This window comes from Benincasa hispida, chromosome 5, assembly GCF_027475165.1.
Source record: "Benincasa hispida cultivar pf3 chromosome 5, pf3_genome.v1.1, whole genome shotgun sequence".
NCBI classification, from domain to species: domain Eukaryota; kingdom Viridiplantae; phylum Streptophyta; class Magnoliopsida; order Cucurbitales; family Cucurbitaceae; genus Benincasa; species Benincasa hispida.
Genome location: NC_143482.1, coordinates 56,258,995 through 56,273,174, shown reverse-complemented (window position 1 = coordinate 56,273,174; position 14,180 = coordinate 56,258,995). Strand labels below are relative to the sequence as shown.

At 34.2% G+C, this 14,180-nt stretch overlaps 1 protein-coding gene across 2 annotated transcripts; it reads left to right on the top strand.

Moving 5' to 3' along the window:
• The first annotated feature begins 2,959 nt into the window (after positions 1 to 2,959).
• On the top strand, positions 2,960 to 14,175 carry LOC120077930 (histidine kinase 2-like). 2 transcript variants are annotated; one of them, XM_039032043.2, is made up of 15 exons: positions 2,960 to 3,875; positions 5,754 to 6,026; positions 6,643 to 7,134; positions 8,287 to 8,562; positions 8,668 to 8,837; positions 8,956 to 9,168; positions 9,265 to 9,451; positions 9,599 to 9,650; positions 9,737 to 9,966; positions 10,080 to 10,178; positions 10,878 to 11,548; positions 11,683 to 12,171; positions 12,628 to 13,041; positions 13,176 to 13,243; positions 13,340 to 14,175. In XM_039032043.2, exons 1-13 carry the CDS (start codon positions 3,576 to 3,578, stop codon positions 12,893 to 12,895), a joined length of 3,720 nt encoding a protein of 1,239 aa, XP_038887971.1. In that variant the 5' UTR covers positions 2,960 to 3,575; the 3' UTR covers positions 12,896 to 13,041; positions 13,176 to 13,243; positions 13,340 to 14,175. The 2 variants fall into 2 exon arrangements, with proteins under 2 accessions (XP_038887971.1, XP_038887968.1); XM_039032040.2 differs by having other exon boundaries at positions 13,176 to 14,175.
• Positions 14,176 to 14,180: the final 5 nt, after the last annotated feature.

Genomic DNA, 14,180 nt, shown 5'->3' with positions numbered 1-14,180 from the left:
TTATGTATTTAAATAATTAATTTGTGTTTAATCTCAATTTCTTGTTCAATCATTTACTTTTTAAATATTATAGCTAATTCGAAGTTAGTTTAATAAATAAGACATCAATTACTATCTTAAATACCATAATATAAGTCTTACCTAAAGTAAATCTAAAAAAAAATAGTTTCCAAAAAATGTTGTTGTTTTTTTAAATCAAAACTTAACTAATAATTCAAAATTATAATTAAAAATGTAGGAGAAAGAACTAGATAAATTATGAGTATATAAATAATATGGAATTAAAAATGTGATCACTATTAAATAAGAAAGAGCTAATAATTGACATTGTATAGTGTCAACTTGAAAATAGTTAACTAATTACAACATTATAATTAGTTAAAAAAAATTAGATTTTCGCATCTCTGTTTTTTTAATAAAAATTGGAGTCGGGAGAATTTAAACCAATGATCTTTTGATCTGAGTACATACAGATGTCAGTTCAGCTAAATTCTTGTTGATTTCGCATCTCCAATTTCACATAGTTGATTAAAAAAATGGTACATCTTTATCGAACAATTGATAAAAATATATATTCTCAACCAAAAAATCAAAATTAATCGAAACTCAAATTCAGCCGTTCAATGGAATGAACTAATTGTGATTGGAATATCAATCAACAAATATTAATATTTATTAATATTTAAAAAAGTATGGCTAATAGGTCAAAACTCCTCCCAATAATAATCAATTATTTGGATGGCTTCAAAATTCTATTCTGTTGTGATTGACATTTTGTCACTTTGAATGAATTGTAAACTCCTCGGACATATTTATCCAACTAATTATATTGTTACGAAGGTCAAACTATTAAATTAAGTATTAATTATATAGTTTCATTTATGTATTGAGATTTTATCAATCTAGTTTTGTTCATTTAATGTGCAATTATTTTCATTGCCACTTTGATAATTCTTTTTTAGGAAATTAAATTATCATTTTGATAAGGGTAATTATTTTAAATGAAAAAATATTTTTAAATATAGTAAAATTTTATTAATAGATATCTATCAATGTCAGTGATAAACGATTCTAGATGCTAGGCACTGAAAGATGTCTATATCGTTGATAGACAGTGACATTTTGTTATTTCGTAAATATGTTGGTTAATTTTACTATATTTGAAAACAATCTTTTTAATAATTGATTATTGAAATGGAAAAAAAACAATAAATTTTTAATACTTTTATCAAGGAAATTATATATAAATATATAATTACTTAAAAATTTAGTTGACGAGACAAATGAAATTGACTAGAAAAAAAAATTGAGTACAATATGTTCAAAATCAAACTTCCATTTAGTAAAATTACAATGGATTAGGGAAAGGGAAAACAAAATACTCTCTTTCTCAAGACCTATTTTTCATTTTTTATATTCCATTTATTTTTTTAATTCAACCACGATTAGATTGTAGCTGAACATAGTTCAACGGTCTAAGAAATGAATTGTTTGACCTAGAAATAGAGGTTCAAATCCTTCTATTTTATATGTATCATTGTTCAAGGTACAAATTGTTGAAGAAACATGTATATTTTCAAAATATTAGTTACAAATAAGATGGGATGATTGAAATTCACCGTCATTTGAACTATAATAATTTGCTAATTAAATGCACAAGTGATGATACATTTTTCTCGAAAATTTACTCCCCGTGTGATGATTAAGGGAAGAAAAACAAAGTATTGAAACATAGAAGCTCTTACAAATATAAATAGTTCAAAAAACAAAAACGAATAAATTTGAGAAAATTAACTGAAGTAAACACAACCTCAATGATAATTGACATGCACTTTCTTCTTAATGGTTGAAGGTTCAAATCTCCTTACCCTATTTATATATAAAATGATTGGAAAAATGGGATATTTTAAGTTAAAAAAATATTTTGATTCTTAAACTTTTGAGAAATTTGTTACGTCTTTGTATTTTCAAATTTACAACAATTTAGTCCTTAAACTTTAATAAATAACAATTTAGTCATTTTACTTTATAATTTGTAACAATTTAGTCATTATGATGAAAAATATTGTTAAAAGTTTATGACATTTCTCATGCATAATTGATTAAGAATCAAATTTGTATTTAAGCCCTTTGAAAAAAAAATAAAGCTATAAAAACTAAACCATTAAATAATAAAAATGAGATGAGATTTGGTACCAGAAAGACTAATTTTTACAAGTTTGAAAATAAAGTAAAATTTTAAATTTAATTTTAATAGTGATAAAAAATAATAAAATTTAATTAATCATAGTTCTTTTAATTATTTAAATAATTAATAGACTAATACAACACATACAATAAACATGAATATTTTGTGAAAAATCAAAGTTAAAAATATAAATCTTGGAACTTATGTCCAATTAAAATAAAACACAAATCTCAAAAATAAAATTGCAACATTTTGAAACGATTAAATTGAAACTAAACTCAACAAAAATATATTTTTCTTTAGTACAAAGAACTAAATCAATCCAACTAAAATTTAGAATATCTTTTTTTTAAATGGAAAAGTGCATTTTTAACCAAAAAGTACAGAAACAGAAAAAAAAATATAATAGAAACTAGAAATAGAATCGACTAAGAAACATTTTAAAACAAGAAATTAAGTTTAAATGACTTCCAAAAAAAAATTGACAATAAATTTCTTTAATAGAATCGAGTTTAGCTGCATTTTTTTTAAGCTACGGCATCAAGCAGATTCCATTAAAAAAAAGAGTAGAAGATGAAGTAGTTCCATCAATAACAGGCTAGTTTTGCTGGCTGATTGATGAATTATTGAGAGATTTCCATATAAGAAAGAAAAAAAAATTGTTCTTTCTTTCAAGTTTCAAGCATTGTTAGAGAAATAATAAAAATGATATTAATGATAGATCAAAAGAAAATTCGAAAAAACAAAAAGGGTCATCTCCTTTTCCAATTCAGTCATTTTTATGGTCAAATTAAACTGATGAACAGTGCCAAAAATTTCATCTTGCTTTCTTTTTTTTTCCTCTGTAAACAGAATTTCCGATGATGCTCTTTCGGTTTTATAGACCCGTAAAGGAGCTGGATGAAGAAAAAGGCCAAATCACCAAAGGTTTTTTTTTTTTTTTTTTTTTTTCCTTTTTTCCCCCCTTTCTCTCACTAATAATGCTCTCACAGGTTTCGCAAATTAGAAACTGGGGTTTTTCTTCAGCTAGTTGTGTAAAATGATTGTTTCTACTTCTTGGTGTCTTTCAAAAGAGGTGTGGTTTTGATTGCTTCAAATGCTTGCTACTTGCTTGCTTCATAACTTCTTGAAGAAGAAGACAACCCGTTTTTCCTCTTCCAACCCAGTTGGTTGTCTGCAATTCCTCTTCTGTGTTTGATTCCCTTTTCCTTCTGGGGTTCTTGTATAGCTCTGATCTTGACGATTTCGTGACTTGGGTTGTGTGATAAATTGTGGGTTTTGCACCAATTTCTATTTAAAACACTTGTATTTCGATGCCCTTTTATGTTGGGACTGGTTTTCTCAAGTTGCTGAGAGATTCATAAGTGGGGGGTTTTTAGAGAAAACCATGTCTCAGAATTCTAAACTCTCTTGTTCTAAGGTCAGATTACTAGCTGGTTTCAAGGTGAAGAAGGCTAAGGAGCATTTCCATGGTCAAGGGTGGAGTAACCTACTTTATCTCTTGCCATTTGGAATGATTTTGATTCTGGGTCTTTGGTATATTTTTAGTTTTTGTGATGGGAGTTCAGTTCGGGAAGTGGTGATTCCAAATACGTGTAAAGAGAAGACCTGGAACTTTCTGAAGCATTTCAATGTCAGTGAGACTCAGTTTATTGCTACGGCTTCGTTCTTCTTTCATTCAGATCAGGTACCCTTTCCTGAGCTCTCTCATTATTTGATCTGTATAGCTCTACTTTCACTTCCTGGATAGTTTCAATCATGAGCTTTGAACTTCCCTCTAGATAAGATGATAGCTCGTCATGATAATGCCTTTATGCGATGTATAACCGTTGGCAATTATTGAGAATTGGTTTTCAATATATGAGCACAACATCCTCGGTTGGATATATTGCTGAAATTGTTGTCATAAGGTAGTAATCTGTTTCTTGTGAATGTGGATGAAGCGGCAACTTGTTTGTTGAATAAGGTGTCTGTATAATTCTCAATTCAAGTGTTTTATTTTCCTTGTCATCTGCACAATGAAAAATAGAAAGTGTTTATTCACTTATTACTATCCACAGAGCACAATGACTTGGGTTCAACGAAATTGAAACAATGGCTTGGGTTCAACGAAATTGAAGGATATCTATTCTGAATGGTTTTTTCTATCTTATTAATTCCTCTAAGGCAAACTGTCCATACAATGACAGACCTTTTTTTTGGCTATTTTCTACTCCACACCAAACCGGTTGGTTCCTTATGTAAAGGCTCTTACATGATTGGTCTAAGTATAGAGCATCGATTATTTTGAGAAATGCCTAAAATGTAGTGTATTATTTTCTCCACCCCCTATCTGTTTTTCTACCACAGAACCAGAATTTCTCTGTACTCCCCACATTCCTTCTAACTACTAACTTCCACCGAACTGTAATGCCATCCCATTGTTCACTAACATTGTGCTTAGGCTCCACCATCATATAGGAGTTGGGAAATTTTGGCAGAGAGGGGTTTAAGGTGTCTACTCCGATATATTGATTACGATATCAAGCCAAAATGCCCCAAGGCATTACAGTTCTTCAGCCTATTCGAGAGGGCTGGGGTCTCTTCTTTTCTCTAAGAACTTCCTTACAGAGAAAAAATATAACACCTACTAATAACAAGGTATACTAATATATACTGACCGCACTCACTCCCATACAACATTCTGTGGTCCACACCCAGTATTTACTAACTAATTTCATGTGAAATTCCGTTTCTTGCCCCTTCATGAATATGTAATCAGTATTGGTGGCCTAAAAGGGGTTGGTGCCATCCATGGATCTTTTGAAAATTGGACCCATGAGCTACTAAAATGTCCTTTTATTGTAGTAATGCTCCAACAAGATAAGATAACAACCCCTTTCTCAATGGAATACCTAAATAAGAAATTGGCAAGACATGAGTTGTACAATGTACAGCCTCTCTCTGCTACTAAGTTCATGTAATTATTAGGTAAGTTAATGCCACGCATTAATGATTGTTTCTTATCAGAAAAGAAAAAAAAATCTATTTTGTATTAATCTTTAGGTCACAAGATACTTCGAAGATTCTCATTACTTTGAAAAAGTTACCCATCTTTTCCTTTTCATCCTCACGATAAGCAAGGTGTCATCTTAAAATTCTGAGTTATAGGTCTTTTTTCATAATAAACGAATCTTCCAATCATCACTATCTATTCTGTGCTCAATCACACATAGGACATCACCAACTATGACAGAAAAAGAATAAAGAGGAAACCCTGCATTCCTCTCTTTGATGCCTTGATCTGTAACCAAAGATTTATTTATTTTTAAAAAAGAAAAAGATGGAAAAAGATGGAAAAATTGGTTACATAAATAATCCCCTAATGATCTATGTTTGTCCTGTTTTTTTTCTTTTCCCTTTCCATATTAATTGTTAGTCCACTCAATTGGTGGCTATCCATTGATTATTAATTGCTTGTCCAAAAAAAAAAAAAAATACTTATGTGCTCGATGAATTCTTTTAATTGCTTGAATTCTTGTAAATGCCAAATAGTATGCTCATTCTCACTAAATGTGTATGACAGTCATCATCTCTCCCGTGTGCGAAAGACTCAGAGCCCGGTAATGCACTGAAAGACTGCATTCCTTATGCGTTGAAGATTTTAGAACGGGAACAAGACTTGCAAAAGAAGCAAAGGTGGCTTTCTGAAGATTTACAATCTGAAGGCCAGTGCCCAATTAGGGGTGAGATGGACTCCTCCAATGTTGATCTATTGCAGTTAATGGACAACACACACTCGCTTACTTCAAAATCTTATTTTGGATTTGTGTCTCCATGTCTTCAGATTCATAGAGAGGTTAGACTTTTGTTGCCGAATATTTTCTTTTCTTGTTGATGGGTTACAACACGACTGTCCCTTTTCCTTTCTCTTGAGAGTTGGAAAAATGGATACATGTTTCAGAAAGCACTTGGGAAATATAAGAGGATTTATTCCCTTAAGAAATGGTTGGTTCGTGCATTTGTTGATGGGCAGCCAATCAGCAAAATCCTAGCAAACTTTAACTTTAACGAGGAGAAATGTACTCATTATGTGCAATTTCATGTTTTAGGCAATATTATTTAACCCTTGTGTTATAACTTGTCCCATGCCCATGGGATTTGGATAGTCAGTCTATGAATCTCTTCCATTCAAATGTTGTGCTGAAGTATAGGCATTATGTCCAAGGAAAACCAACTATTAGATGTTCTTTAGTGCTGTTATGGTTTGTGCTTGAAGCCTGGTCTTCCTACATGTTTTAGTGGGTCAAATGAAACTTCAGAATGTAGTAACCTTTAGAAACTTCTCTTTCTCAGGCAAGGACATGTTCTTTTATAATTCTCTATCCATTAGGGTAAGAATTTTAAGTGCTGAAAAAACCATGAGTGATGATTTAATTTATTGATTCATGTTTTTTTTTTCTGGCTTTCATCAGAGGATCTTGCATACTAAGGAAATTGGAAATGAGCATTCTCGAAGTGTGAATGGATTAGTAATGGGATGCTTATGGATTCTTGCTGTAGTGATATCATGCCTGAAGATGTCTGGTTTTCATTTGAAATTAAAAAACCATAAACACAAGCCAATAAAGCATCCATCGGTTGAGAATCAGCCAGTGATTCAGCTACAGCAGGTGTTGCTACAGCAGCAGTTAGATCTATCTCCAAGTCCTCCTAAGGGGGCTGGAAAATGGAGAAAGAAACTTCTTATATTATTTGTTTTGCTTGGAATTATTGGATCCTTTTGGCTCTTTTGGTATTTGAACAACAAAATCATCTTGAGGAGAGAAGAAACACTTTCTAACATGTGCGATGAGCGAGCTCGAATGTTACAGGATCAATTCAACGTTAGCATGAACCATGTTCATGCCTTGGCTATTCTGGTCTCCACTTTTCATCATGGCAAGCATCCTTCTGCCATTGATCAGGCAAGTGACTATCTATCTCTTTTGGTATTTGTGCAACATCATTTTTGGCTACTTTGAATCAATGATGGCAAATTCCTTTTGACACAACTAGACTGTAGAGTTTGTTCATGAGTTTCATTCCCTTCCCCGGAAAAATTGTGTTCCATTAACATGTGGGTAGGACTCCCTAGATATACCTACGTGAAAAGGACCTATAATGGGAGTAACAAGGGAAGTGTAGGAATGCTAAATGGGGAAAATTATTTGGAAGGGAATGGAAAGTGTGAAGCCACGAAACCACCAAGGGGATTGAGTGTTTTGGAAGTGAAGTAAGGATATTGAAGGTTCTGGTTATTATTTTGGAAGAGTAGAGGAACCTCTCAAATTCTCCTCACAGTGTAACAGTTGACTGCTAGTATTATATAAGTAGCTCTTTGTAAGCCCCCAGTTGTTAAAACTTATAGTAGGAGGGGTGAAAGGGTAAATGAGGGGGACTGACAGTTAGTCATGTGGGTGGGGGCGAAGCAAGAGTATGGTTGGCAGAGAGAATGTTGGTATTTAAGGGGGAAGGGACGTGGCAGCTCTCTTGAAGTAGCTGGGGCACCCATTTCCTTTGTTATTATTTTCTTATGGTGTTTGGCTGAACTCTTGGTCATACTCTGGTTGTTGATATTGAAGATAAGCAATCTATCGCTATATTTTGCTATTTTGCTTATGTATTTGCGTGTTCTTAGTGGTTTGCAGATGCTTATTAAGAGAGATACCTAACACTCTCTTCGGAGGGAGTTCTCCCTTCTCCCTTCCCTCAGGCTGTTCTGTTCCCTCTTTTTTCTTTACTATATTCCTTTTTTTCTTAAATTACAAGTTTAGTTCTTAAACTTTGATGTTTGTTTTTAGTAGTCTTGTGAATTAAAAAAAATCAAAAGTTCAGGGGCCCAATTTGTAACTTTTAAAGCATTAGAGACCAAATCGACACAAACCTTAAAGTTCAGGGACTAAACTTGAACTTTAATAAAAAAGAAAAAGTAGTTTTATCGACTTCATACTACATATTCCCCTGTTTTGTAAATGACTTTTTTTTTTTTTTTTTTTTTTTTTTTTTTTTTTTTTTTTTGTTTGTTTGTGTGTGTGTGTTATAGATGTCTAGTGTTAATTGTACTCTATTTCCAACAGAAAACATTCAGTGAATATGCAGAAAGAACAGCTTTTGAACGACCACTCACCAGTGGTGTGGCTTATGCTTTGAAAGTTACTCATTCAGAAAGAAAGCAATTTGAAGAGGAACATGGGTGGACAATTAAAAAGATGGGAACAGAGGACCAGACTCTGGTTCAGGATTCTATTCCGGAGAATTTAGACCCTGCTCCCGTTCAGGATGAATATGCACCTGTGATATTTTCACAAGAAACTGTATCTCATATAGTTTCCATTGACATGATGTCTGGAAAGGTAAGCTGTATGCACAGCCTTTAAGAGAGAGTATAAGATGGAGATCGATGAAACATATCTTTTAGAAGCTCAATTGCATTAATATACATTACATTCAATTTATAGGAAGACCGTGAAAACATCTTGCGAGCAAGAGCTTCAGGGAAGGGAGTGCTGACATCTCCTTTCAAGCTTCTTAAGTCCAATCACCTAGGTGTTGTACTCACTTTTGCTGTCTATAACACCGACCTTCCTCCTGATGCAACACCAGAGCAACGTATTAAAGCTACTGTTGGGTACTTAATGCCCTTACAACATTCTTTCCCTGAGCGATTTTAGGAATTTATTGAATTTTTGTGTATGTATGTAATGTATACAAACTGAACTCTTACCATTGGCTGACTTTATCACAAGGTATCTAGGAGCATCCTATGATGTCCCATCACTTGTGGACAAGCTTCTCCACCAACTTTCCAGCAAACAATCAATCGTTGTTGATGTTTATGACACAACTAATGCAACTGCTCCCATTAAGATGTATGGATCTGATGTAATAGATACTGGTCTATTGCACATTAGCAACCTGGATTTTGGAGATCCCCAAAGGAAGCATGAGATGCATTGCAGGTAGGATTTCATGGTTAATACTTACATTGTACATGCATGTTTGAGCCAGCATTAGATTATTTGGTCTCTTGGAGCAATTTGTTAACCTGCTTACAGATTTAAGCAGAAGCCACAATTACCATGGATGGCCATAAATGCATCAGTGGGAGTTCTGGTTATTACTTTACTCGTTGGCCATATATTTTATGCGGCCATAAGTCGAATCGCAAAAGTTGAAAATGACTATCATGAGATGATGGGACTCAAAAGTCGTGCTGAAGCTGCAGATGTGGCAAAGTCTCAGGTGAGTTTAGATTTGAGTTATATTATTGCACTGATGTCTGTTATTAGACAATGCTCAAATATATCATGAAGAGCTATATACTTTCTTTTCTCTGTTAACATTCATTTCTATGATATGTATACTATTTTTTTTTTTTGCCTTTTGTAGTTTCTTGCAACTGTTTCTCACGAGATCAGGACGCCAATGAATGGTGTTTTAGGTAACAAAGAAGTTCATTTAGTTCGTCATTTAGCCTAACCATCAACCTTGAGTTAGTATTTTTTAAATTAATAAATTCATTTTCAGGGATGCTGAAAATGCTGATGGACACTGATCTTGACCCAAACCAACTGGACTATGCCCAGACTGCATATGATAGTGGGAAAGAATTAATATCACTAATAAACGAGGTTCTCGACCAAGCTAAAATAGAATCAGGCAGGCTTGAACTTGAAGATGTACCGTTTGATCCACGAGCTTTACTAGATAATGTGCTGTCAATGTTCTCTGGAAAATGTCATGAGAAGGGAATAGAGGTAAAAATCAAGTTATTACCCTTTTCCCACTTTCCTTTTACGTGATTTTCATGTTCATTTGTATGCTAAAATTCTGATGGGCAATTTTTTTTTTTTTTTTTTCTTGAGAGCAGTTAGCTGTTTATGTCTCTAATTTGGTCCCTGAAGTTCTCATCGGTGACCCTGGACGCTTCCGACAGATAATTACCAATCTTGTGGGAAATTCAATCAAGGTTATTTATAATTACCAATCTTTAATTTATTCTCTTGATACTTCCCTTCATGAGAACATATTACTCTGAATGCATCTTTTCTCATCAGTTCTATATGCAGAATAGTGCATGCCTGAATTTAGCTGGTAAGGGATACATATGCCCTTTGATTTATTCTTCAAAAGGGGTTTTAAATCTTTTTAAAAACGGTATCTTTAGCTTGTTTTTTAAAATTGTGTTTGCTTTCTTACAACTTCATACCATGGTTTTTATCTTTTCTAATTGAACACTTTTAGCCAAATTCTAAAAAAAAAAAGGTTCTTAAATTATTTTCTTTTTAGTTTTCAAAACTTAGCTTAGTTTGTTAAAATACTCCTAAAAAAGTAGATAACACAACGAAGAAACCAATAAGTGGAAATAATATTTATAAGCTTAATTAACAAATGGGGGCCTAAATATGTAGAACAATCATATGATTATCAGCATTTAGACATACCTTTTTAAGTATTGATGATCCTCTTCTCTGTTTGCTGATGTATGACGCGGTGTGTTTATATGGATTTATATGTAACTTGAGAACTAGAATATCCATCAAATTCTGCATCTTAAAATTTCTGCTTGATATATGGATTGCTTTAAAGAAATGCAATATATGCTATTTAGTCTCTTTTCTGAAGTTACCAAAATTATGGTTGGTAATTTTCTCTAATTTATGAGCAGTTCACCAACGACAAAGGACACATATTTGTTACTGTACACCTGGCAGAAGAAGTGAGGACTCCCTTGGAGGCAATGGACAGTGTGCTAAGACAAGGCCTAGACTTAGTGAAAGAGACGCGGGGAAAAAGTCACAATACGTTAAGCGGGTTTCCAGTGGTCGAGAGGTGCAAGAGTTGGGAGTCTTTCAAGATATTTAGAAGAATAGATATGATGAAAGAAGATGACGACGTAATTAAGTTGCTTGTATCAGTTGAGGATACAGGTCATGGAGTTCCTTTAGAAGCACAAAGTCGAATTTTTATGCCATTTATGCAAGCGGATAGTTCCACTTCACGCAAGTATGGTGGGACTGGAATAGGTCTGAGCATCAGCAAATGTCTGGTGGATCTAATGGGTGGGGAGATAGGTTTTGTGAGCCAACCTGGTGTTGGCAGCACATTTTCATTTACTGGATGTTTGAGAAAAGGCGATACGAAGTCCCTTGATACAAAGTGGCAGCAGAATGATTCAGCTGTGTTAGATTTCCGAGGATTGCGAGCGCTGGTACTGGATAATAGAAGCATTAGAGCCGAGGTAACAAAATATCATCTTAAGAGGTTAGAGATCTCGGTGGATATAGTTTCAAGTTTGGCTTCAGCACATGAATACTTAACCAATAATTGCATCAAAAGGTATAATCCTCAGCCTCTTAACATTATTTATTAGTGTTTTAACGACTCTTTGTCAATATAAATTTGATATTTCATTCTTTTACTATGATGTGTTATATGTTATGGATCATTGTTCATCTGTTGCTTTTCCTCAGTCCATCCAAGCCTTTGGCCATGGTGCTTGTCGACAAAGATGTATGGGATAAGGAAACTGGTCCGACAATCCCCCATATGTTTAAACGACATGGGGTAAATGGCAAGGAAGAATCAAGAGGAAGTCCTAAGATCTTTCTCTTAGCCACCTCCATTAGCCCTCAAGAGAGGAGAGCTCTCAAGTTGACCGGTTATGTTGATAATGTAATGACAAAACCCCTTAGGTCAGGTGTCCTGATTGGATGCTTCCAGGAAGCCTTCGGGAAGGTCAACCGAAAGAAACCGTCTATTCTTGGGAACTTACTGAGAGAAAAGCAAATATTGGTGGTCGATGACAATGCAGTCAATAGACGAGTTGCCGAAGGTGCTCTAAAGAAATATGGAGCAAAGGTTACCTGTGTGGAAAGTGGTAGTGCTGCTATTTCATTGTTAAAACCACCACACAAGTTCAATGCTTGCTTCATGGATCTTCAGATGCCTGAGATGGATGGGTAAGTAAATGTGCTTTTAACTTTAATTATATCCTAATGTTTAGCAACATGGGCAATAGTTTTTTGAAAATTCTAAAAAACACTCGGGGGGAAGTACTTTTAAAGCTTTCTTGATATTTCTTTATTAGAAAGCATTTCATTTAAAAACACTGTTCTCAAAAGTCATCGCAATCTTGCTAATAATATTTAGGTGCCCCTTTAGGATTTTCCAGGCAGGAAACGAGGTCAAAATACAGTACATATATCAGTTAATTTGAGTAACTGATAACGTCAATTTCGCAGACCATTGGTTAACAATTAATTTCAATAGTTGATCATTCTGTGACATCGATACGACATTTCAAAGACTTCTAACTTCTTGAATTGGAACAATTGTTTAGTTCATGATCTAAGTTTGCATTGTCATCACTCGTAAAGGGGATATTTTATCAATGATTCTACCTTTGTAACAAGCAGGTTTGAAGCAACACGCCAGATACGAAATGTCGAAAATAAGGTTAATGAGGACATTTCTTCTGGAAAAGTATCAATTGAGATGTTTGGGAATGTGGCTCATTGGCATACACCAGTATTGGCCATGACAGCTGATGTGATTCAGGCTACAAATGAAGCATGCATGAACTGTGGGATGGATGGTTATGTAGCAAAGCCTTTTGAAGAAGAAAAATTATATTCAGCGGTTGCTCGTTTCTTTGAGTCCGATGCTCGAGTAGAACATGAATAGAATGATCATTCTGATTTTAGTGATCCATTCAAGGCATATATGGATCGAGATTGACTCTAATAATGAGTTTTCTTCGGATGAAAGGCCCTACCAGGACAAGGCATTGGGTAGAATCGTTTGGAATACGTCCCAATCTTTACAGTTGGGTAAGTATTTACATTTCGATGAGTTCTAACAAATGTTGTTTCGCTACTCGTTGAGCTTTACATTTGCAAGTTATCTTAGTTTCAATGTCAATAATCTTTATAATGAAATTGTGAATACTTGATACTTTTTTCAGTGACGATGGGATAGATATGAATGGAGGATATCTGTCATAAGGGGTCATTGGTATACCGACACTAACCAGTAACTTCATGCTTTGATCCTTGTTGCCTGATCATACTTTAGTATGTCTCGTCATGAATGCATCGGAACTTTTCTTCTAAAACATTTGTTGCCCAGGCGAGGACTATTCCTGAAGGATAGCAGTTTGATTGAGTCGCTTCATCCACATGGTTCATCTTGCAAAGTTGTCAGCCATTTGCACTTCTAGTGTGAAGGTAGATGCACCATTCATCAACACCCAAGAATACGCTCGACATCTCAGCTGCAAGATTGGATGATCAAGTTGAAACAAAATTCTGTTTTAGTGCAGGAGTGCAACGATCATTCGAATGATGCAGCTTGTCATTTTGACAGAAACATGACATTCCTAGTGATGCTCAAGATAAAAGAAACAAGGGAATGAAGAATCCACAAAATCAAATCGCGAATTCTCAGCTCAAAATGTAGTGGGTGGAATTCTTCAACCTAACTTCAATAGAATTCTTCAACTGAACTTTGATCTGATTTCCTACATGGAACGAAGCCACGACAAACAAGGTGTACCAATTAGAAGATTGGCTGACATTCCAAACAAGAACAGCTTCTTAGGTTTCATGGAGTCCCTGATTCGTCCCGGTTCCATCGGGCAGTTGGTTTTGCTGTTTTTCAGGCAAATGAATAGCTGCTTTAATTAATCACCAACTCTTCTTATTACTATGATGTTCCAATCAAAATTGTGGTGGTGATTCTCATCCTACCAATACTTCTGTGCATAAGGCAACTCAGACAAGTCTGAGACTCTGAACCAACCCCTCAATATGATTCTCAAGATTCATGGTCGAAATAAGAATAAGATAAATAACTTGTAATTTAGAAATTAGAACAAGGGAGAATTGGCTTGTACAGGCTGAATTTCAAATTCTTTGCACCATCTTAGATATATATGGCTGTTCCTTTTCTCCTTCAAACAGCTAGTAGA